The following is a 24,277-nucleotide window of genomic DNA, read 5'->3' on the forward strand; positions in this document are numbered from 1 at the left end:
CATAGTAAGATTTACATTAATCCAACAACACAATATATTGTTTGTATCACATATTCCCAGGAAACACTTAAAAAAATGCTAATGGTAATAAAACAATCGTTGGTGTTAATTTGTATCATGTCGTCTCCATGGTGACACCGAATTCAGCGTCGTCAGACCAACATTTAGGGAGGAGAGGAGGGGGCTACATTTGAGTGACATTTGCTTCATTCAATCGATAAACTGGAAATTACGACATCAGCTTACATCCGCCAATAACATTCATTGGATGGTTTGGCAGCGATGTTTTCATTGGTCACGACGTTACTTCCCGTTTCAAACAAAACCCGCCGGTTCCTGTTTATGCTAGCGCCAGTAAAAAAAATAAGCTAATAATAACTGTAACAAAAGCTTCAACGTGACAACATCAACTAGTTTCGCTCTAGATAGTCAGTCAGAAAATGCTTCAGACATTGTGGGCACTCAAAGTTAGTACAGTTTGCAGATAGTTGATTAGGGCTACTCTTGGAAAGAATTGGTTAGCTACCATCGTTTTTCTTCCTTCGATTTGGACAGCAGTTGACTGGCCAGCTATGCCAAAGCAAGGGCTTGCTAGACACAAGGTAAGACATCTCAGCTATCCACAATGTGCCTGCGAACTGGTTCTTAGCCGTCTTGATAATGAATGTAATTAGCCTCATATGGTGGTGTCTAGCTTTCCCCCCTAGCCTCTCAGGGAAAGGACACCATTTTAGAGTGTATTCAGATTCAGCCCCTGTTTTTGACTGACAGGTGATATCCTCTGGAAGACTGACTGGTGGGAGGGGCCAGGGCTCAAAGAAGAGGTAAGTCGTTTATCCCCGGGGTCTTCAACGAGGTCTGGAGGACCGCACTGAAATATTTCCTCGCCGCCAAAAATGTGCAAAAAATAGTCATCTGTCCATCGTTTTTGGAATTTTCAAGGCTCTCTGACTGTCTAGCTTTCATTTCGGTTATTATTAGCGAGCAGATTGGCATTTGTTGTCATTAATCTTGCCCTGGAGGCAGCTCTGTAGAGTGGCATAAACATCTGATTTTAACCTAAACTTAACCACAATACTAAACCTAATGCCTAACCCTAACCTTCAAATTAAGACCAAAAAGCACATTTTTGTTTCATAATTTTTTTTACGATGTAGCAGATTTGGACTTTGCAGCTGGCCCATCTAGCAGAAAAAGCTCTGTTCTGTCTCCAGGGAATGAGTCATGACAATAAGCATCAACCTATTAGTGAACTGGGCACAGTCAAGAAACTTGATGTAGGTCCATTATCATTTATTTTTGTCAGTTTAAAGTATATTGAGTTTATCCGTCCCCCGAGGTAAGAGAACACACAGGACTGATAAGTCACATCCCTGTTGCAGAGTGTCATTATATCCATTCACTGTCACTCTGTTCTGTAGGGGAGCAGGGCGTCCACTAGTCACTTCTACTGAGCCGGCTTATTCCCTCTACTCCACAGACTCAGAGGACCAGGTAATAACACATCCATGAACAGTCAGTTGCAACGTTAATAACAAGTTAATAACAAGTTAATAACAAGCCTATTTGTGTAATATATTAATAAGAGTTATAATCACCTAACAGTGATTATATGGTAAGATGGTTTGCATCTGTGCTCTCCCTAAGGTGACAACCATTCACCAGGGTCTGGATCAGTGTGCTGCGCTGCTCAATGTCATTCTCCAGGCAGAGACGGCAGGTACCAGTCAACTACTTACTCTGTTTCTACAGAACGTTTACATGTCTAGTTGAAATTATTGACCAAAGTGTTTTCATTGTGTGATAGAGGCCAAGCCAATCTCCGTCAGGGGAGCAGGGAAGACTCGAGCCGCCAAATCCCGACCGCTGTGCACTCTGGGAAATGAGAGGGTAGACATAGAGAGGAGGAAGCAGACAAAGAGACCTGTCACTCAGACTGCTAAAAAAACAGGTGGGACCTGTGTGTGTCTCTGTGTGTGTGTCTCTGTGTGTGTGTCTCTGTGTGTGCGTATGTGTTGGTGTGCAAAAATGCATAACTCTCTCTACTCCAGCTCCCGTGCAGAAGACGATCCTGTCATCCCTGTCGTATCCTGGGATGAGGAACAAAGTTCAGAGTTTGGCCGGAACGTCAGAGCCGACGTCAGATGCTCGGTTTAACTGTCGCCTGACCACCTCCACCCCCACCCTGAGTCCCCAAAGACTCCCCCCTAACAACACACTCCCCCCAGGCCCCTCAGTCCCTCTAGCCCAGCCTGGAGGCTCCATCATTGGGGTGGCATCAGTCCACCTGGGGGGCTCTACCTCCACAGCTCCGTTAGCTTCTCCTGGAGCTGTAGCTACCTCCCTACCCACAGCCCCTCTCACAGGACCAGTGCTCTCTCTCCTCGCAGCCCAGCCAGGAGGCTTTGTCTCTGGGGTTGGAGGTTCGGCTGCCCAGGGGAGCTTCAGGTCCTGTGGCCTGCACCTCGGTGCTCCCTCTGTGGAGAGGCTAGCCCTGTCTGCCCCCCTGCCCTCTGACAGCTCTGTGTCTGGAGAAAGTGGACATCCAATCTCATCTTCCTGCTCTCCCTCTCGTCAGGGACCACCAGTACTCTTCTCTGAAATTCATCCTCACCCCCAACCTCACCCCCTTGCCAACACTCAACCACAGTCTGCCCCAGATGCTACATCCCTGGACAGGGGGGGCCAGCTGGTTTCTACCCAGGATGGAGGGACCTTAGCCAGGGAGGCTTGCGACCACATGGAGGGTAACGCTGGAGAGGAGGAAGAGGAGTGTCCAGTGAGAGACACCAGCGCCCAGACCTGCTTTAACATACAAACACACACCCAGCTGGCATACACACACCCACACACACACATAGATCCAGTGCCTGTACAGGCATACTTACAAAACACACATCCAGGTGTGGCTCCCAGCCACACACACTCGTACACACGCCTGCCGCTGGCGCTGGGCTCTAAGGGCTGTAGTCCAGAGGGAACCGCTCGGCAGGTGATGACTGTTCAGTACCTCCTTGGAGAGTTGAAGGCTCTGCTCGCTGGCCAAGGTAATCAATCAATCAACCAACCTGTCAAAATAATCAGTCAAAATGACTATTTAATCAAATGTTAATCAAATTCAATCTCCGCCACTCTCTCTCTTCCCTCTCTTCCCTCCCTCCTCCCCCTCCTCTGTAGACAGTGTAGCAGAGCGTCTGGTGTGTGAGCTGGAGCAGACAGTGTCTCTACTTCCTGTCATGGTGGGCAGCTCTAACATCCAGGCTGAGATTGCTCTGGTCCTGCAACCTCTACGCAGTGAGAACGCACTGCTACGCAGGTCAGCACCATCGCCCGTGTGTGTGTGTGTGTGTGTGTGTGTGTGTGTGTGTGTGTGTGTGTGTGTGTGTGTGTGTGTGTGTTTCATACAGAAGATTGATCACTTTAACGTGTGTGTTCAGGCGTCTGAGGATAGTGAACCAACAGTTGCGGGAGAGAGAGCGAGCAGAGAGGGAGGCCAGAGATGTCCACTGTGACACTGACAGTAAGATAAACTGCCCGGCCCTCTTTCAACTGTCTATCAGTGAGAGGTTATTATCGTGTGTCTGTATCTCTGAGTATCTAACCTCCTCTGTGTCTTAGTGTCGCCTGTCTAACCTCCTCTGTCTCTTAGTGTCGCCTGTCTAACCTCCTCTGTCTCTTAGTGTCGCCTGTCTAACCTCCTCTGTCTCTTAGTGTCGCCTGTCTAACCTCCTCTGTCTCTTAGTGTCGCCTGTCTAACCTCCTCTGTCTCTTAGTGTCGCCTGTCTAACCTCCTCTGTCTCTTAGTGTCGGCTCTGCAGTCGGAGCTCAACGATGCTCACACAAGCCTGCAAGAGCTGCAGCGCGGCAACACTGAGCTACGGCAAGCCCTGGTGGACACACAGAGCCAGCTGCAGCAGAGTGAGGCGGAGTGCAGTCGTATCAGTAAAGGTAATAGATGAGGGGGGAACGTACTCCGCTTCTTTTCTATTTGATTTCTAAATACATGAAGATCAGGGCCTTAAACTGATCCATATTACGCTGAGATTAAAGGATCTCTGAGGTGTCTGTGTGTATTATCTAATAAATGTATATAAGTGTGTCTGTGTGTCTGTCTGTGTGTAGACGTGCAGTCTGCTCTGGGTGAGGTGCAGGGCTGTAACCACAGGCTGCAGGAGTGTCAGAAGGAGAATGCTGCACTGGCACTCAATACCCAGAAGAGGGAGACAGAGATCCACACACTACAGGAGCACCTCAGGTGTGTGTGTGTGTGTGTGTGTGTGTGTGTGTGTGTGTACTTTCTAAAAATGTATTGGAGTTTTTATTTTTTACTGACAATTTTTCTCTCTCGACCTGTCCTCTGTCTGTCTGTTTCTCTCTCTCGACCTGTCCTCTGTCTGTCTGTTTCTCTCTCTCGACCTGTCCTCTGTCTGTCTGTTTCTCTCTCTCTCTCTGTATTTTTCTCCCGCTCTTTCTTTATACCCTTTTCTCTCAACCTGTCTCTCTCAGAGCTCTACAGGTCCCTGTCACTGAGTTTCCTGCTGTGACTGACATCCCTACGTCCCGCCTCCCTCTCACTAAACGAGCTCTGGACCAATACCAGGACCAGCAGGGTCCGTCAGACCACCCAGTCAGCCAATACCTGTGGTCGTTGGAGCAGAAGGGGTGTGGTTCTGTCTCCCTGCCCTGTAAAGGCCCTGAGTGCCACTACACACACCAGCAGGACTTCAGTGTGTGTACACCAGGTGGTCAGAGTGTGTGTGCGTCTGCGGATCAGGAAGTGGGTCTGTGTGTGGCTCTGGAAAGAAAAGCCACCCCACCTTTGGCCTTCGCCCCACTGAGAGAGACTGTGAGGTCACCACTTCCTGTTGAGGGGTTACCACTTACTGTGATGATGTCACAGAGAGGAGGAGGACCACAGGGTCTTCAGAGCCTTAGTGTTGCCCTCGAGGGTTTCCCTCAATTAAAAAGCCTATTATCTAATCTCCACCAATCAAACGGACTCTGCTCTAATGGCGCTGGACACTCTGACCTGTCCCAGAGTCACCGGCGCCGTCTGGACATGGATATGGCATCACCGGGCAAGGGGCGGAACTCTTCGCTTGACTCCACTGGCCTCTCCTTATGTGAGGTCAGATCCTTGGCTTCTGATTGGAGTGCAGGGTCAAGCTCGACCTTTGACACGCGTGACGAACAGGAGTTCCGGAACGGGCTGGCCGCTCTGGATGCCAGCATTGCCAGCTTGCAGAGAACTATAAAGCAGGACCTCAAGCGATAAGACAGAGACACACACACACACACCGAGGTAGTCTGAATCTATTCCAATGTAATAAAATAACCAATGTCTTTTTTTAGGTTTCTTTTTAATTGTACTTTATTTGAATGAAATGGCAAATGAAATAGTTATTCTTTTTTCGTTACTATTTATTCTTTACTTTAAAGACGGGTTACCTGAGAACTTCAGGAAAACGAAGCACACGCTTCAATGGGGCAGAAGGCCATGTGTTGTGATTCTGGATGGCCAGACAGCAACAATGACACGATGCCATGTGTTGTGATTCTGGATGGCCAGACAGCAACAATGACACGATGCCATGTGTTGTGATTCTGGATGGCCAGACAGCAACAATGACACGATGCCATGTGTTGTGATTCTGGATGGCCAGACAGCAACAATGACACGATGCCATGTGTTGTGATTCTGGATGGCCAGACAGCAACAATGACACGATGCCATGTGGGGAATTGTAAGCGGCTCATTTCAGCTAGTTCTATTTGTTTTTATATCATGTTTTGACTGAGCTAGCTAACCAACAACTGTAATGGTGGATTTGAGAGACAAGTGCTCATTGTACAACTTCATTTATGTTTTCAATAAACATTGGAGAAGAAATATAGTTGACATGTTATCAACAATCTATGCCAACCCGATCTCTTTTGCCCCATAGCTGAGCACGTGTCGGTTTTTGATGCTTAACAACCAACCCATCATTTGAATTAAGGGAGAAGGAAATATGATGTATTGAAAATAATGTTCTCCCTCCTACAATGAGTCAGGGTTTAATAACACTGATACCTAAAGCCTAAAAAATAAGTTCTGCTCATCCATAACTGGTGTCCATTTTGTCTACTTAATAATGACTACTTGCAAAAAAGAATGAAAGAAGTCATGGATGCAATCATTGGTGAAACACAGTCTGGCTTTATGAGGAACATACATATTTCTAACAATGTCAGACTAGTATTAGACGTACTTGACTACTCAGACCTAATAACTGAGGAGAGCTTCATATTATTTTTAGATTTTTATAAAGTATTTGACACAGTAGAGCATCAGTTCCTGTTCCACTCCCTTGAGAAATGTGGCTCTGGGGATTTTTTCTGTAAGGCTATTAAGACTCTATACGAATGGTAACAGCTCTATCAAACTGAAACATGGCACCTCACCTAGATTTGAGTTAAAGAGAGGAATTATGCAATGTTGTCCGATCTCACCGTATCTATTTTATTAATCACCCAACTTCTTACAAATTCTTTAAATAATAGTCCTGTACAAGGAATTTCCATAGCTGGTAAATAAATTATTATAAGCCAGCTGGCTGATGATACTACACTTTTTCTGAAAGACGCTAGTCAAATTCCCATATCGATCAATGTGATAGAATCCTTTTCCAAAGCGTCTGGTCTATATCTTAACATTAATAAATGTGAACTCATGGCTGTTAAAGATTGTGACACCTTCATATTATGTTATTCCAGTGAAAGAAGAACTTACATATTTAGGCATAACCATTACTAAGGATCAGAAGTATGGAGGCTTACTCTATTTGAACCCTCTTGTTAAAAAACCCCAGAAGAAGCTAAATCAATGGCTACAGAGGGACTTATCCTTAAAAGGAAGAGTCCTAATAACCAAGGCTGAAGGTATCTCTAGGCTGACACATGCCGCGCTACCTTTATATCTTGACAGTAAAATAAGCAAGAAGATAAACCAGATGCTTCTCAACTTTCTGTGAGAAACCGTACCCATTACATTAGGAAAACTGTTGTAATGAAGACTTATGTATGGTGGGCTGAATTTTCTGGACTTTACTACCTTAATTAAAACTTCTTCGGGATCAGTGTCCCTTCCACGGGACGGTTAAGCTAATGTAGGCTAATGCGATTAGGATGAGGTTGTAAGTAACAAGAACATTTCACAGGACATAGACATATCTGATATTGGCAGAAAGCTTACATTCTTGTTAATCTAACTGCACTGTCCAATTTACAGTAGCTATAACAGTGAAAGAATATCATGCTATTGTTTGAGGAGAGTGCATAATTTTGAACATAAAAAGTTAATAAACAAATTAGGCATATTTGGGCAGAAATGCAATGGCTCATTGGATTAGTCTAAAACTTTGCACATACACTGCTGCCATCTAGTGGCCAAAATATATGTTGCACCTAGACTGGAATAATACATTATGGCCTTTCTCTTGCATTTCAAAGATAATGGTAGAAAAAAAATACAGAAGAATGTTTTTTTTTTCTTTGTATTATCTTTCACCAGATCTATTGTGTTATTTTCTCCTACATCCCTTACACATTTCCACAAACTTCAAAGTATTTCCTTTCAAATGGTGCCAAGAATATGCATATCCTTGCTTCAGGGCCTGAGCTACAGGCAGTTACAGGCAGTCCTTAAATAATACTTTTAAGATCAATTGGATAAAACAATTCATAAGAAGTTACACTTCCATGTGGAACTTTATTCCTCAGCATGTCTTCTCTACTTTTGGTAGCCTTAACTTCATGTTAGTTTGCAATTATAATATTGACAACGTTCCAGTGAAACTCTCTGCAGGTCGACAGGTTTTCTTCTTATGGTCCTTCATTTATAAGGATCATTTTTCTCCACACAGATATTATACACTGCTCCCAAAAAATACAGGGAACACTAAAATAACACATCCTAGATCTGAATGAATGAAATATTCTTATTAAATACTTTTTTCTTTACATTGTTGAATGTGCTGACAACGAAATCACACAAAAATGATCAATGGAAATCAAATTTATCAACCCATGGAGGTCTGGATTTGGAGTCACACTCAAAATTAAAGTGGAAAACCACACTACAGGCTGATCCAACTTTGATGTAATGTCCTTAAAACAAGTCTAAATGAGGCTCAGTAGTGTGTGGCCTCCACGTGCCTGTATGACCTCCCTACAACGCCTGGGCATACTCCTGATGAGGTGGTGGATGGTCTCCTGAGGGATCTCCTCCCAGACCTGGACTAAAGCATCCGCCAACTCCTGGACAGTCTGTGGTGCAACTGTGGATGGAGCGAGACATGATGTCCCAGATGTGCTCAATTGGATTCAGGTCTGGGGAACAGGCGGGCCAGTCCATAGCATCAATGCCTTCCTCTTGCAGGAACTGCTGACACACTCCAGCCACATGAGGTTTAGCATTGTCTTGCATTAGGAGGAACCCAGGGCCAACCGCACCAGCATATGGTCTCACAAGGGGTCTGAGGATCTCATCTCGGTACCTAATGGCAGTCAGGCTACCTCTGGCGAGCACATGGAGGGCTGTGCGGCCCCCCAAAGAAATGCCACCCCACACCATGACTGACCCACCGCCAAACCGGTCATGCTGGAGGATGTTGCAGGCAGCAGAACGTTCTCCACGGCGTCTCCAGACTCTGTCACGTCTGTCACGTGCTCAGTGTGAACCTGCTTTCATCTGTGAAGAGCACAGGGCACCAGTGGTGAATTTGCCAATATTGGTGTTCTCTGGCAAATGCCAAACGTCCTGCACGGTGTTGGGCTGTAAGCACAACCCCCACCTGTGGACGTCGGGCCCATATACCACCCTCATGGAGTCTGTTTCTGACCATTTGAGCAGACAGATGCACATTTGTGGCCTGCTGGAGGTCATTTTGCAGGGCTCTGGCCGTGCTCCTCCTGCTCCTCCTTGCACAAAGGCGGAGGTAGCGGTCCTGCTGCTGGGTTGTTGCCCTCCTACGGCCTCCTCCATGTCTCCTGATGTACTGGCCTGTCTCCTGGTAGCGCCTCCATACTCTGGACACTACGCTGACAGACACAGCAAACCTTCTTGCCACAGCTCGCATTGATGTGCCATCCTGGATGAGCTGCACTACCTGAGCCACTTGTGTGGGTTGTAGACACCGTCTCATGCTACCATTAGAGTGAAAGCACCGCCAGCATTCAAAAGTGACCAAAACATCAGCCAGGAAGCATAGGAACTGAGAAGTGGTCTGTGGTCACCCTCTGCAGAACCACTCCTTTATTGGGGGTGTCTTGCTAATTGCCTGTAATTTGTCTATTCCATTTGCACAACAGCATGTGAAATGTATTGTCAATCAGTGTTGCTTCCTAAGTGGACAGTTTGATTTCACAGAAGTGTGATTGACTTGGAGTTACATTGTGTTGTTTAAGTGTTCCCTTTATTTTTTTGAGCAGTGTATATGGAATAGTCAGGATGGATATATTGTATAAAAATACTTCTTTGTTTTTAGAATATTGGTTCCGAAATAATATCCTATTGGTGAGACAACTTGTAAATGCAGAGGGTATTTTACTTATTGTAAGGAATTCTTATCACTTTACAAGAGCCCTGTAACACCTAAAGATGTTGAAATAGTTTTAGATGCCATTCCCTCAGGTGTTGCTGCATTATTCAGGAACGTGTCAAGACCTGACCAACCTTAAAAGGAAGCATCCTAAGATGAGTTTTTCTTTTAGTTCATCCAACAACAATAGAGCTATACAAGCCTTGTTTCCAAATTGTTTCCTTATCCAGTAATGCCTTATTGGAATGGTTTTATTGATAATGTCGGCTGGAAAAAAGTTTGGATGTTGCCACACACATACCTACTTATTAACTAAATGAAGTACGTTTCTTTTTAAATGATTCATAAATACTATCCTGCCAACCACTATATGAAGAAGTAAAAAAACATAAACCCAGAAATTGTACCTTTTGTAATGACCACCCAGAAACAGTGTTGCTTATTTTTTGGAATTGTATTCATGTAAGGAATCTGTGGCAAGACATCAGTAGATTTATAATTTATGAAGATTGTACACTCTTATGGAGAGATGTGCTGCTTGGATTTCTTTATTTACGATAGAAATAAGTTGAAACAATTTTATGTATTTAATTTCCTTATTGTTTTGGCCAAATTTCATATTCCCAAATGTACATTTACAAACAAAACACCACATTTTATTACCCTGCAAAAAGAAATTGAACTATATTTTAAGACTATTAAATACAGTGCCAACAAAAAAGCTGTTCGAATTATAAATATGTGTGTATGCCCCTTAAGGTTCTTGTGTAATGTGATATTGTACCCCTTAGCCCCGCCCCTAGCCCAAATGTCCTTTGTATATTCTTTATAAATACTTGTGTTCCTAATGTACTTTTTGTATTGATTTGTTGTTAATAAAACTAAAAAAAATGTATGTATTGTAAAGAATGAATGGGAATGGTGCCCTGCTAACTGTAGTCGCAGATTAGTGACGTAAGTAGTGTTGCTGTAGAAACAAATGAAGCTTCCCCGTCAGTGCTTGTGGCAACAAGAGAGCACGAAAATAGATTTCAACTTGATCGTGTCTGGTTTCATTCGAAGAATAATGTAGCTCGTCAATTTTGTATATGGTTTTATACTTCAGATCTGGGAGCGAAAGATTACTGTAATAAAGTCGCGATGAGTCTCGCTAGAAAGGACACAGACGCCGGGCTAAGGGCACTGGTCGCGAGCACAAACATTAAGCCGGAGCAGAAGGTTCCACAAGTTCTCTCAAAATTACAAGGTAAATTAGTTAGCTAACCTTTTTACATTGAAAACGTGTTATTTTACTTTGCTTGCACTTGTGTGTTATTCCTGATACCCAACTAACAATCATTCCTTATTTTTCGACATTGAAGAAATTCTGAATAGGATATCTGTCCAAGACGATAGAGAGTTGGGTGCGTTCAAAAACTCCTTGTTCAGCCATGGCATACTTCAATACTGCGCAGGAGACGCCCTCAAACTGAACTATGCCAAAGTTGAAGGAGGCTACGCAACTGCCACTCAGTTGGCAGAAATTCTCAGGTACGATTTTAGAATCTTGAACCACACAACCACAACAAAAAGGAATAACCAAATCTGTGTTGTCTATTACTCTGCACTAAACAACCCTAGACACTACCAATGGACAATACCTACCCCAGATACTACTTCAAGGCCCTGATAGAACTGATGGGGTGGAATAATAATTGATGCAAGCAGATCTATGAAGGTGGGGGTCATATATCTGTAGTAGTGATTTGACATTGATTTATTTGTGTGCATATGCAAACTCCTTTAGCTCCTGCTGTGTGGGTGTGGACATGGGCGGAGACACTGAGGCCTTCCATAGGCGGCTGCTCCCATCCGTCACAGACAGCCTGTTGTCATTGGCCAGTCGGCTGATGAACAGAGCTTTGGCGGTAAGGGACATAACGTTTTTTTGAAGTTTGGAATGTCCTCAACAAAAATATGTCTACTCACATATCTCTCTCTGTAGGGGAATGGGCAGCCTGAGATGTTTCGTTTCTTCAAGAAAGTGATGGGCTCTGTGTGTTGGCTTCTGAAAGCCCATGGTCACCTGGCCACACAAGGTGAGATCTAACGTCCAATACCAAACAGACCCCGTAGCTAACTAACGATGCCCCCCCTCTTTTCTCTCTCTTAGTCCTGCAGTCAGACCACTATGAGAGGATGTTAATGAGTGAGGAAGAGAGAGTGGGAACCGTGTGTGTGTCACTGTGGCATCAGCTTCTGACAGCTAACAGGTAGCATATCACCACGCACACACACACACACACACACACACATCAATTAAATTCATTACCCGCTCTTTCTCTGTAGTGAGTTAGTAGCAGGTTTGGGAAAAGGCCCCTTGTCTGTGATTCTGGATGACGTCGTTTACCGACTGGCTCACACATCCAACCCTGTTGTGGGAGGGGCAGCAATTAGGACGCTCCTCCTGGTTGCCCGGCAACAAGAATCCGCCCTGCAGCTTATCATCCATAGGTTCAAAGGTCAGGGGGTGGGGTTTGAATATTTCCAGGTTACGATATATATATTGTTTCATGGGTTAACTTTATATGCTTGCAAAAGCAATCTTGATGTTTTTTATGGTTTGTGTGTTGCAGGGTTGGAGGGCATGATTGGTCGAGAATGGAGGGGGCGGGGCTTCGATGAGGAAGTGGACCAACTGATAAAGCTGCTGCACAGAGAAGTCCCCAAACCAGCTGATCACACAGAGGTAAAATATAGTGTGTTTGTTGTTGTTCGTGTGTGTGTGTGTGTGCCTTACACTCTCTCTGTGTTATCAGACGTGGCCAGAGGAGTGTGTGAGAGCGGCGTGTATCATCCAGGCAGCGTGGAGATCCTATCAGACCAGGAGGAGAGTGAAGAGTCTGCCCAGAGCTGTCAGATCACTGCAGAGGAGCTTCAGGTGTGTGTGTGTGTGTGTGTGTGTGTGTGTGTGTGTGTGTGTGTGTGTGTGTGTGTGTGTGTGTGTGTGTGTGTGTGTGTGTGGGCTTTATTTTCTCATTGATCTATGATCGTGTTTTGTATTGATGTGTATATTTTTTGTAATTCCAGGGCTCATCTGTAAAAGAGAAGTTGGTCTCAGCATGACTTCCTGTCAAAATAAAGGTTAAATAAGATCATAGTAATTCCAGACAGTTCAGTGTGTGTGTGTGTGTGTAGGGAGCGGCGGCGGAGGAGAGCGCAGCAGGCTCAGGCTGTGTGCTGGGAGAAGGAGCTGAGACTACAGCTGTGTGTCAGGAGACAGAGAGCCAGGAGAGAGTTCCATCAGAAACAACTACAGCTACTGCAGCTACTGCCCCCAGGTACACACACACTACCTGTTACAGCAGAGACAGAGCGGAATGATGCTTGTTTGTTTGCTTAGTTAGGCCTGCCATCTACAGCCCTCGTGTGTGTGTGTGTAGGTCAGGTGCAGCAGTACCTCGGGGAGGTCGAGAGGCAGGCTGCAATACAGATCCAGAGGGTTTGGCGAGGCCACCGAGAGAGACGAAACTTCCAGCAACGGAGAAACACACACACACAGCACAGAGCTGCTGTTGTGCTGCAGAGAGCAGTATTAACACACACACACAGCACAGAGCTGCTGTTGTCCTGCAGAGAGCAGTATTAACACACACTCACAGCACAGAGCTGCTGTTGTCCTGCAGAGAACAGTATTAACACACACTCACAGCACAGAGCTGCTGTTGTCCTGCAGAGAGCAGTATTAACACACACACACAGCACAGAGCTGCTGTTGTGCTGCAGAGAGCAGTATTAACACACACTCACAGCACAGAGCTACTGTTGTCCTGCAGAGAACAGTATTAACACACACACACAGCACAGAGCTGCTGTTGTCCTGCAGAGAACATTATTAACACACACACACAGCACAGAGCTGCTGTTGTCCTGCAGAGAACAGTATTAACACACACACACAGCACAGAGCTGCTGTTGTCCTGCAGAGAACAGTATTAACACACACTCACAGCACAGAGCTGCTGTTGTGCTGCAGAGAGCAGTATTAACACACACACACAGCACAGAGCTGCTGTTGTCCTGCAGAGAACAGTATTAACACACACTCACAGCACAGAGCTGCTGTTGTGCTGCAGAGAACAGTATTAACACACACACACAGCACAGAGCTGCTGTTGTCCTGCAGAGAACAGTATTAACACACACACACAGCACAGAGCTGCTGTTGTCCTGCAGAGAACATTATTAACACACACGCACAGCACAGAGCTGCTGTTGTCCTGCAGAGAACAGTATTAACACACACACACAGCACAGAGCTGCTGTTGTGCTGCAGAGAACAGTATTAACACACACTCACAGCACAGAGCTACTGTTGTCCTGCAGAGAACAGTATTAACACACTCACATGCACTTCCAATAGACTACCCCTGTTGTAAGCAGAAGCTGAACACAGCGATCGAACAAATCTAGCATGCAGCAGCATCTGAATTCATCTTGACAGTTTTTTGTCCCTCTCCTGTTAGGTCCTTCGCTTTCTGAAGAGGCGGAGAGCTGAGAAAGCCCCTCCTTCCTTCTCCCCTTGGATTGGTCCTTGGGGTTTGACTGACAGTCGGAGGGCGGAGCTGAAGAGAGAGGTGGAGGAACATATTGCCCTGCACCCGGTGATTCTGAATATTACTTCAAGTTGTGTGTTTGGTTTTACTATCCTTGTAGGGACCAGATGTCCTCACAAGGATAGTAAAACAAGGACTATTTGAACAAGTGGGGAAAAGGAAGGAAGGAAAAAGGCTGTTTTAGGGTTAGGTTTTGGGTTACAGTTACAATTAGGGTTAGGGGTTAGGGGTTAGGGAAAATAGTATTTGGTCCCCACAAGGATAGTAAAACAAATGTGTGTGTGGTGTGTAACAATCTCTCTGTGTAACGGGTCTCTCTCTGTGTGTCTGTGTAACGGGTCTCTCTCTGTGTGTCTGTGTAACGGTTCTCTCTCTGTGTGTCTGTGTAACTAACGGGTCTCTCTCTGTGTGTCTGTGTAACGAGTGTGTATGTGTGTGTAACGCTCTCTGTGTGTCTGTGTAATGATCTGTGTCTGTGTAACGGGTCTCTCTCTGTGTGTCTGTGTAACGAGTGTGTATGTGTGTGACGATCTCTGTGTGTCTGTGTAATGATCTGTGTCTGTGTAACGGGTCTCTCTCTGTGTGTCTGTGTAACGGATCTCTCTCTGTGTGTGTAACGATCTCTTTCTGTGTGTGTAGTCCTCTGTGGTGTCTCTAGAGGGCAGTAGGGAGCTCCATGCTCAGACCCAAGCCTTGCTGCTCCAGCATCTACAGGGGAGAGAGGCAGAGCTGAGAGAACACACTCACACACACGCCCTGCTGGCACAGATCAACACCGACCTGGAACTACTGCTGAGTAGGTATCACACACGCGCACACCAATCTCTCTTTCTCTCTCTTCCTCGTTCTCTCCCTTCATCCATCTTCCTCTCTTAGATGCCCCCTCACTCAGTGTCGCCACAGTAACCGACTGTGACGTGTTCAGGAGTCGCTCTGCCCCCGTAGCCGCCCGCGCCCGGCAATCCCACAATGCCTTGCTCCAGTCCGGTCGCCTGCCTTGGTGGAAGATGCTGGGAGATGGTGACATCACCTGTCCAGAATCAGAATCCGCCCACAAAGACCACCGGCTGGAGGCAGAGTTTAACTGTCTGTATTTAGGAGGAAGCTGACGACGTTGTTCCACAACAGTATTGTAACGCTGTTATAACATTGTCATAGGGCTGTTGTAATAATGTCATTATGACGTCAAACCTGCTCTGGAATTCAACCAATCATGGGTTTCAGTCTGGACCGTGGTTAGTTGAATCAGGTGTGTTACTGCAGTGGTCTTTTCATCGGTCTCTGTGTGGCTGGCCCCTTCAGGAAGAGTTTCACTCTAAGGAATTGGAAAGCAATTTTGTGTACAGAAGTCTGCATTAAAGTTTGTACTTTTCTACTATTATGTCATTGTGTGTCCTGACTGTAGAGACTTTCAGTTATTTTGATAAGTGGAGTTTTTATTTGTTGTCCAACAACACACATACCAGTGCTGAATTTGTGTTAACAGAGTGCCCAGAGTGCCTACGCAAAACCAGCAGTCATTATGTTATTACACACACCCAGAAAACACACATACCAGTGCTGAATTTGTGTTAACAGAGTGCCCAGAGTGCCTACGCAACACCAGCAGTCATTATGTTATTACACACACCCAGAAAACACACATACCAGTGCTGAATTTGTGTTAACAGAGTGCCCAGAGTGCCTACGCAACACCAGCAGTCATTATGTTATTACACACACCCAGAAAACACACATACCAGTGCTGAATTTGTGTTAACAGAGTGTCCAGAGTGCCTACGCAACACCAGCAGTCATTATGTTATTACACACACCCAGAAAACACACATACCAGTGCTGAATTTGTGTTAACAGAGTGTCCAGAGTGCCTACGCAACACCAGCAGTCATTATGTTATTACACACACCCAGAAAACACACATACCAGTGCTGAATTTGTGTTAACAGAGTGCCCAGAGTGCCTACGCAACACCAGCAGTCATTATGTTATTACACACACCCAGAAAACACACATACCAGTGCTGAATTTGTGTTAACAGAGTGCCCAGAGTGCCTACGCAACACCAGCAGTCATTATGTTATTACACACACCCAGAAAACACACATACCAGTGCTGAATTTGTGTTAACAGAGTGCCCAGAGTGCCTACGCAACACCAGCAGTCATTATGTTATTACACACACCCAGAAAACACACATACCAGTGCTGAATTTGTGTTAACAGAGTGCCCAGAGTGCCTACGCAACACCAGCAGTCATTATGTTATTACACACACCCAGAAAACACACATACCAGAAAGATTTGATTGGCCAATGTTTATTTTCAGCGTTTTACAATGAACGGCATTTATCAGACAGAAACATTATCATAAAGCTGACAGAATGAAGACAGAGACATAATACATATTTTTCTGTACGGTAGTTTCACATAGATATTTATTCTGACTCCTGCATATTGGCAGTTTGACATATCTTATTACCAGGGCCCAGAGTTGGTCTGTCAGGGCCCAGGGCCCAGAGTTAGTCTGTCAGGGCCCAGAGTTAGTCTGTCAGGGCCCAGGGCCCAGAGTTAGTCTGTCAGGGCCCAGAGATAGTCTGTCAGGGCTGAACCCCAAACATAGAATGATAAGTCATTTGAAAGCAGGCAGAGACATTTAGGGCTTGATTCAATCAGATCCACTTTGTCCAACATCCGCACAGCGGTCGTTTTGGCGGTGCCGGAGGTAGGACTGCGTTAGGAGCTGTCAAATCCACAAGCGGCTCCTGGCATTATACCTAAAGCGGACATTGCCATTGGCTGCACGGAGTGGCATGAACAGAAATCCCATGCAGCCTTGTTTCTAAGTCAGAACAGTGGAATGTGAGATGTGATCTACACCTCCATTATGATGATTGAAACTATTTGGTTGAATGTTTTTCAATGTGAGTGTCATTGTTTCTATACAGCCTCCACTTTCTCCTTCTGAACTTCTAACGCCAGTGGGACAGTGTGGCTTCGTGACAATGATTGCAAGAGCAGCTGCTCGCCGATTTGGACAGCTCCAACGCAGTTCCACCTCCAGCAAAGCCAAAACATCCGCTATGCAGGTGTCTGCTATTGCCAGTTAACGCTTGATCTGATTGAATCTGGGCCTTCGTTTTTTGAGGTGCACACACACTAACACATTTGTATGGCATCACATGCACACACACGTTGGTCGCCTTCCCCTGCTCAGACGTTGCATTCATCAACCAGTGGTTCCGTGCCACGTCATCGACTGCTGTCGGGCATCAGGTTGATATGAAATATGTGGTTAGCTGATACTTAAAATACCTTTCCAGAAGATGTAACATCTGGCAACGCCTGGGCAGAGGAACACCTATTATCTAAGATGTGTTCATTAAAGGGCTTCCAGAGCCGGGTCCCAGGGCAGTACTGATCATGCCCATGTGGGCATCGACCAATCACATAGTTTGTTAGAAGGAATGGCTGGAGACAGGTGGCCAACCGGGCCCGCCCAGCCGGACGTGATTGGGTGGCTGTGGGTGGCTCTCGCTGTTGATTGGTCCATGAAGCTGGGCACAGGGAGAAGAGGCAGGACTCCCGTCTGTACGCCCGACCGTCCACAAACAAGGGTACTGACTGAGGACACACACCTTGCTTTATAAACAAAAACTCAGTAGATTCTAAAGAGCTATATCATGTCTTATTCTACTTATTCTATATCTATGTTTTCGTGTCGTACCTGCTGCTATTGGTGGACGGGGGTGAGGAGGGTGTGGTCATGGGTAGGGCTGAGGAGGAGGGGCCGGGGGAGGAGACACTGGACCAGCCATCAGGACCCCCAGACAACACCTGTAGCCCCTCAGACAGAGAGACTGGAGGGTTGGAGATGAGGGTGACGAGGAGAGTGAGACAGAGGAGCGGAGAACGACAGGGACAAGGGAAGAGGGAAGAGGTCAGGCTGGTGTGATAGCTTACATTTTCAACTAAAGTTAAAAGAGGATTTGGAAGAGAGAGATGGAGAGATGGCGGTGTGTCTCACCAGAAGGGTGCGTGCGGTGCGGCAGGTAGGAGGGGGGGTAGGGAGCTGGCCTGGGGGGGTAGTGCTTGTACCCATGAGGGGGGGCGAGAGGCAGACCCCCGCTATAGGGGAAGCTAGGACCCCCACCTGAACACAGCGAGTCTGGGTTAGACAGAAACCAGCCACCTATGGGAAGAAGAAACAAACACAGTTTAAAAGTGGATTATTGTTATTTAGTAGATTCAAATCATTCAATTTGAATCAAATTAGTCCTAAAGGCCCACTCACAGTGTTGAATTCCCATATGGCTGTCAAATGGGGACTCCAATGGACTGTTCGGGTGGTTCCTGCAAATACAATCATTCAATGATAACCTATATGAGTTCACTCTGTGAACTGGTGCGATTCAAAGAAGCAAGAGATACAGCGTTACAGTGACTAGTGTGAGACCTGTGCTAACCATGCTAATTGTGTTAGCAAATATGTGTAAACAGCTAAGGTTGTGTGTGTGTGTGTGTGTGTGTGTGTGTGTGTGTGTGTGTGTGTGTGTGTGTGTGTGTGTGTGTGTGTGTGTGTGTGTGTGTGTGTGTGTGTGTGTGTGTGTGTGTGTGTGTGTGTGTGTGTGTGTGTGTGTGTGTGTGTGTGTGTGTGTGTGTGTGTGTGTGTTAGGAGCTCCAGTTTCTCTCACACACTTCACACTGCCTCTTCAACAAGCCTCACATAGAGATGGTGAACTAGGCTTTAAACAGCTAATAACAACCCGCTAATCGCTTACCGTTTCAGGAGCTAACGCTAGCCCTCAGTGATATCATAATGGGACAAGCTAATGCTAACATGCAGTAATATCATAGCGATATCCTGGTAGGAGACCCTAGCAGGTACAGATGAGGCCTTACCTCTCTTTGGCATCCAGGAAAGCCTTAGCGAACGGGTTGTATTTGATCTTCAGAGCGGTGATCTTCAGAGGGAAATAAACAATGTAACTGACTGTAACATATACACATTTTTAGGCGCTCTGGCTTAATCAAGAAGTTTAATCGTGAACTCTGGATGGTGACGCTGATTCAATGACAGTTGATATTAGTTACCAGTAGTGACTCAATCTTTCAAGTAGACAGTGTTTGTGTGTGTGAATGCGCTTGCTTGTGTGTGTGTGTGTGTGTGTGTGTGTGTGTGTGTGTGTGTGTGTGTGTGTGTGTGTGTGTGTGTGTGTGTGTGTGTGTGCGTGCGTGCGTGCGTGCGTGCGTGTGTGAGAGAGAGACCAGTCACCTCTTCATTCTGGTAGGCAGTGACAGCGATGAACTGTGTGTCGCTGAAAGAGACGTTAGTGACCATTCGGTGGCTTCCGCCCACTCTCACAATGTGGAGCTGAGGTTCATACTTATGGAGAGAGTTCAACATGATCTGGAAGGAGAAAGGGATGGGGGAAGAGAGGAGAGGAGAGGAGAAGAGAAGAGAAGAGAAGAGAAGAGAAGAGAAGAGGAGAAATAGAGCAAGAAGGAAGCAATGAAAGAAGAGAATGGAGAGGAAGAGAATGAAAGAGAGTAGGTACAACTCATAAACCTGGGCAGGCCTACATTATGACAGTTTGAGGGAGAGGTGTGCAGGAACAAATAGACTACAGTCCTTACAATATTACTTCAGTACTGTCTGTTCTAGCGTAAAATCTAGTCTCTCGTTCTCTCTCAATCGCTCACTCCACCAATTAACCAATTACAGCCCTCAGAGAGAGGACAAAACAAACTGTTTTTTATTCTAATTGGGAGCTTAGCTTCACCTCTCACACCAACCAGCTGCCCAGAGCTCGCTCTCTCTCTCTCTCTCCTTCTCTGTCGGTCTCTCTCTGTCTGTCTCTGTCTGTGTGTCTGTGTGTCTGTGTGTCTGTGTGTCTGTCTGTCTGTCTGTCTGTCTGTCTGTGTCTGTCTCTCTCTCTCTCTCTGTCTGTGTGTCTCTCTCTCTCTCTGTCTGTGTGTGGGTTGTTTTTGTTTGCGTGTGCATGTGTGTGTGTGTACTTGCTCTAGTTGGAGTGTGTGTGGGCTTTTAAATATGCTGTTTTTGCCTCCATCTCTCTATAAAACATCTGAAGGACTGATGGAAAATCAATTTTGCATAGTAAAAAAAACACAGGTAATTACCATAATGTACAACTAACCACTGCAATTATTTAATTATGCCTCGGCTCTTCTTTACCGGACCCAATGCCAACACCACATTACCTGCCAGTCAGAGGTGTGTGTGTGTGTGTGTGTGTGTGTGTGTGTGTGTGTGTGTGTGTGTGTGTGTGTGTGTGTGTGTGTGTGTGTGTGTGTGTGTGTGTGTGTGTGTGTGTGTGTGTGTGTGTGTGTGTGTCTGTGTGTGTGTGTGTGTGTGTGTCTGTGTTTGTTTGTTTGGGTTATGGGTTCATGTAAATACCATGAAAAGAAATTGGCCGATCACAGCGCTAAGTGTGTGCGTGTGCATGCACGTATGTCTGTGTGGCCCCTGGAGGGCCTCCTGGAGTGGGCAGCTCTCAGCAGGAAGTGCATTAAACCTCCGAGAGCCAATTAAGAGCTGTTTATCTGGTTCCCGTGGAGACAGGGGCCACGGGGTGAAGTGGGCAAGGAGAGGGGCCCTAAGCAGGGCACTAATTGTATAAGTGCACACTTGATGTTTTGCTTTTCAGGGGAACAAACAGATTAGAGGAAAGACCAGGATTATGAAAAGATCCATGACAGAAGGGCCCCTCCACTGGGGATATAGAGCTGCGTTTACACAGGCAGCCACATTCAGAAATGTTTCCCAGTTATTGGCAGAAGAGCTGATCTGATTGGACAAAAGACCAATTACAAAAAAAAGATCAGAATTGGACTGCCTGTGTAAATGTGGCCTAGCTGGCCTTTAATTCACCCGCTGCACACAAGGAAGACCAGCTGAGAAAGGAAAATTGGAGAGTGGTTAGCGGTCTACTGCTAGAGGAGGAAGGACGGGAACATTATTTTTCTTTCTATTTATATATTTTATTTTAGTAGAACTTTAGAATTTGCCTGAAGAAATATGAAATAAATCAAATACAACATCATGAAGTTAGTGAGGTATCTAGTGCAGCTGGGGATGTACTGGTGAGTTTTGGCCAGAAACTCAGCTAGAGTCTATAGACTGACTGTGTGTGTGTATGCTCTACCTGTCCACCTCCGTTGAGCTTATTGGTGAGTTTGACCTTGCTGAAGGAGACAGGTGCCTTCATCCAGTGGGCTCCGAAGTTGGGTGAGTCGGGATGGATGTACACACAACCATTACCGGCAGGCTCCGGTTTACCGGCTGTAACCCACTCCCCGTTAACGTACTTCCAGCGGTGGCTGTCAGCTGGCTGGAAGTCCAGCAGGAAGGAGTACATGGCGTTGGGGTCCAGACCCGATACACTCACTTTCAGCACCGGAAACATCCTCCTGGAACACCACAGTAGGAACGCACAGATTAATACATGTACACAGGCACGCAGTATATATATATACACACACACACACACACACACACACACACACACACACACACACACACACACACACACACACACACACACACACACACACACACACACACACACACACACACACACACACACACACCAACTCTAAACTCACTTTTTTGGACTTTTTTTGTGACTCTTTTTACTTTTATTAAATTAATTTTTGTTTTCCCCAAATAAAAACGTTCTGAAGTGGCCGACGTGTAAATGGACAGACACCCACCAGGTGAGCTGACCTGCCACTACAACACGCGCTGGACCGGTCAAGCCGCCCCTCAGAGCATGAGAGGGTCAGCACAAAAGTAGCCATGCGCCAGAGAAATCTATTAAACCGTTCGATACACTACGGGCAATACTAAGTTTAGAACGCAGATTTTTTTAAACTAACATGTTTTCTTAATTTAAGAATGTGACGACACATTTAGCCAGTAATAACCAGCTTGTCGAGGTTTGCAGTCGGGTTTTTAGAACAAAGTGTTCTAAACTAATGTTTTGTAGACGAATCAAATAGACTATAAACATATCAAATATTAATTAATGACATGAAAGACACGAGACTATACAATTAAACAGAATCAATTTGAATAACTGTGCATAAGCCTTGGGCTTATATTCCTTTATCATGGGATCATGGGATCATGATAAAGGAATATGTCACTGATATTTTCAAAACACATTTTTATGAATCTCATTTTCTTAAAATATTTTCTGGCTTAAAATATTTGGCCTGAACTTTCTCAAACTTAATATTTCTGGTTGTTAAAATGTATTACGCTACCCTTTTATAAAAAATATAGGCTATTACACTTTTCAGCTCTAATAAGTATAAGAAAAAAATGTTCTGCCTATTCCTAAATAACTAATATTATTCAATAGCACTTGGTCTTAAATTACAGATAGACCTATGTAATTAATAGTTTTCGCTTGGATCTAATTCTTATGAAACCGTAATGATTATATAGGAATAGAAAGCTGAAGTTGAAAAAAGGGCTGAACTAAAAGATTCGATCAAGATGCGTTTTGGAAGAAGTGCGTAATTGAAAATTTAATTATCAATTGAAATCGAATGGTCTCTTAATTGGGTAATTGATTCAAAGCCCTCTAATATAACAGAAGTGTTAGACGTTTTAGAGTGATATGTGTGACAGAGAAATATAGGTTTGAATTCTGCTGCATGTGTTCATAAAATTAATTTAGCAATGGGTGGATACATATAATGGGTGATCAAATGACCAAACTCTTGAAACTTGCATTTGGTATTGTCTGTATGTTTGTCTGCGAATCTCCTCTCCCCAATAAATGTCCTCTTGCGGTTGAGGATCAATAAAATATATTTTACTATTAAAAAATGCTCGTCTATCTCACTATTTGGGGCTCCCTAGTGGCACAGCGGTCTAAGGCACTGTATTACAGTGCTGGAGGCTTCACTACAGACACCCTAGTTCGAATCCAGGCTGTATCACAACCGGCCGTGATTGGGAGTCGGGCGGCGCACAATTGGCCCAGCGTCGTCCGGGTTTGGTGTAGGCCGTCATTGAGAATTTGCATTTTTCTTAACTGACTTGCCTAGTTAAATAATGGTACAAAATTATAATTAACTCAAGCTCACCTGCCGCTCTTGGTGACTATCATCTCATTGGTGACTTCCTTAAACTTCCGCCACAGTTCCGCTTCCTCGAGCGTCACCTTCAGCTGCTTCTCGGTGGGGTCCCCCTTCTCGCGCCCCGCTTGCAACTCGCTCTCCACCACGCTTAGCAGTCGCGAGATACAGCACTGGCTGGCAGGACCAGGGCAGGGGTTACCCCCAGCCCTGCCTTCAGCTAAACCCTCAACCTTCATTTGGGGACCTCAACGAGGTTAAAGGCTACCTCTCAAATAAGACTGATGTTTTCTCCAAAGAAAGTTTAAAATTAGGTAAAACAAATATCTTACAAATATCTCACTCAGCAGGTGATGGGGAAAAAACGTCGTTAAATTCGGTTAAATTGAAACAGAACAAATGAATTCCCATGTGGGTGTTTTAGCCATGAGGATTCTGAACTGCAGTTGAAAATCAATGCGACACTGGTGCCGAGCACAAGACAGGTTCGGCCGGCCGGTCATGTGACCAACTCTCACTAATTTACCATTTACAGAGCGTCATTTGTCAGAGGGAGAGAGAAAGAGCAAGAGAGAGGAAGAGGGAGGGAGAGAGAGGAAGAGGGAGGGAGAGTTTCTTTGATGAGCTAGCCTAGACTTTAAAGGGTCAATCTGCAGTTGCTACATCTAATTTTGGACTTATAGTGAATGTTACATACCCCATTGATTCTTGAAGAACATAACGTGTAAATGCCTCATAAGCTTGGTTCAACTGTAAAACCTCAACACAACCCAAACTTTAAGCTTGTAAACATTGTAAATGTAAACAAACACTGTAGCCTATAGCCTGAAACCATGCTTGAAGCTACAATTTGTATATATTGGATGATCAGTCCTTGCATCCATAGCTTGGTCTATGAATTTGAGAGTGGTTATATTTCCCAGGCACATCCCTCAGCTTTTTACCAAAACAGAGGCAGGATGTGGCTTTGTTATGGTTTCAACTTGGCTATGGA

General features: G+C 45.3%; 3 protein-coding genes across 5 annotated transcripts; 2 read left to right on the forward strand and 1 right to left on the reverse strand.

The window, feature by feature from the left end:
- Positions 1 to 136: 136 nt before the first annotated feature.
- Positions 137 to 5,893, forward strand: LOC149975426 (coiled-coil domain-containing protein 14-like). 2 transcript variants are annotated; one of them, XM_090207653.1, is made up of 11 exons: positions 303 to 602; positions 772 to 824; positions 1,422 to 1,494; positions 1,648 to 1,720; positions 1,808 to 1,951; positions 2,052 to 3,047; positions 3,178 to 3,316; positions 3,438 to 3,520; positions 3,805 to 3,948; positions 4,123 to 4,255; positions 4,507 to 5,893. In XM_090207653.1, the coding sequence occupies exons 1-11, from the start codon at positions 573 to 575 to the stop codon at positions 5,273 to 5,275; spliced, it is 2,637 nt and encodes an 878-aa protein (XP_090063779.1). In that variant the 5' UTR covers positions 303 to 572; the 3' UTR covers positions 5,276 to 5,893. The 2 variants fall into 2 exon arrangements, with proteins under 2 accessions (XP_090063780.1, XP_090063779.1); XM_090207654.1 differs by lacking the exon at positions 772 to 824 and having other exon boundaries at positions 137 to 602.
- Positions 5,894 to 10,527: 4,634 nt separating this feature from the next.
- On the forward strand, positions 10,528 to 15,554 carry LOC110527239 (IQ calmodulin-binding motif-containing protein 1). Of its 2 annotated transcripts, none has more exons than XR_016488307.1 (13): positions 10,528 to 10,827; positions 10,943 to 11,111; positions 11,368 to 11,488; positions 11,566 to 11,659; positions 11,734 to 11,833; positions 11,910 to 12,082; positions 12,197 to 12,309; positions 12,380 to 12,501; positions 12,651 to 12,901; positions 13,004 to 13,152; positions 14,087 to 14,224; positions 14,816 to 14,972; positions 15,053 to 15,554. XR_016488307.1 is itself a non-coding variant. In XM_036951332.2 (13 exons), exons 1-13 carry the CDS (start codon positions 10,722 to 10,724, stop codon positions 15,283 to 15,285), a joined length of 1,818 nt encoding a protein of 605 aa, XP_036807227.2. In that variant the 5' UTR covers positions 10,541 to 10,721; the 3' UTR covers positions 15,286 to 15,554. The 2 variants fall into 2 exon arrangements, 1 of the variants encoding a protein (XP_036807227.2); XM_036951332.2 differs by having other exon boundaries at positions 10,541 to 10,827; positions 12,759 to 12,901.
- Positions 15,555 to 17,176: 1,622 nt separating this feature from the next.
- LOC118941032 (T-box transcription factor TBX19) lies at positions 17,177 to 23,602 on the reverse strand. Its single transcript, XM_090207655.1, has 8 exons — positions 23,293 to 23,602; positions 21,339 to 21,603; positions 19,448 to 19,582; positions 19,075 to 19,136; positions 18,467 to 18,525; positions 18,200 to 18,364; positions 17,900 to 18,032; positions 17,177 to 17,796 (listed from the first exon to the last, which is right to left on the reverse strand). The coding sequence occupies exons 1-8, from the start codon at positions 23,520 to 23,522 to the stop codon at positions 17,631 to 17,633; spliced, it is 1,215 nt and encodes a 404-aa protein (XP_090063781.1). The 5' UTR covers positions 23,523 to 23,602; the 3' UTR covers positions 17,177 to 17,630.
- Between the last annotated feature and the right edge of the window lie 675 nt (positions 23,603 to 24,277).

The sequence above is a fragment of the Oncorhynchus mykiss genome, chromosome 18 (genome assembly GCF_057628025.1).
Source record: "Oncorhynchus mykiss isolate SJ-2025 chromosome 18, ASM5762802v1, whole genome shotgun sequence".
Lineage (NCBI taxonomy): Eukaryota > Metazoa > Chordata > Actinopteri > Salmoniformes > Salmonidae > Oncorhynchus > Oncorhynchus mykiss.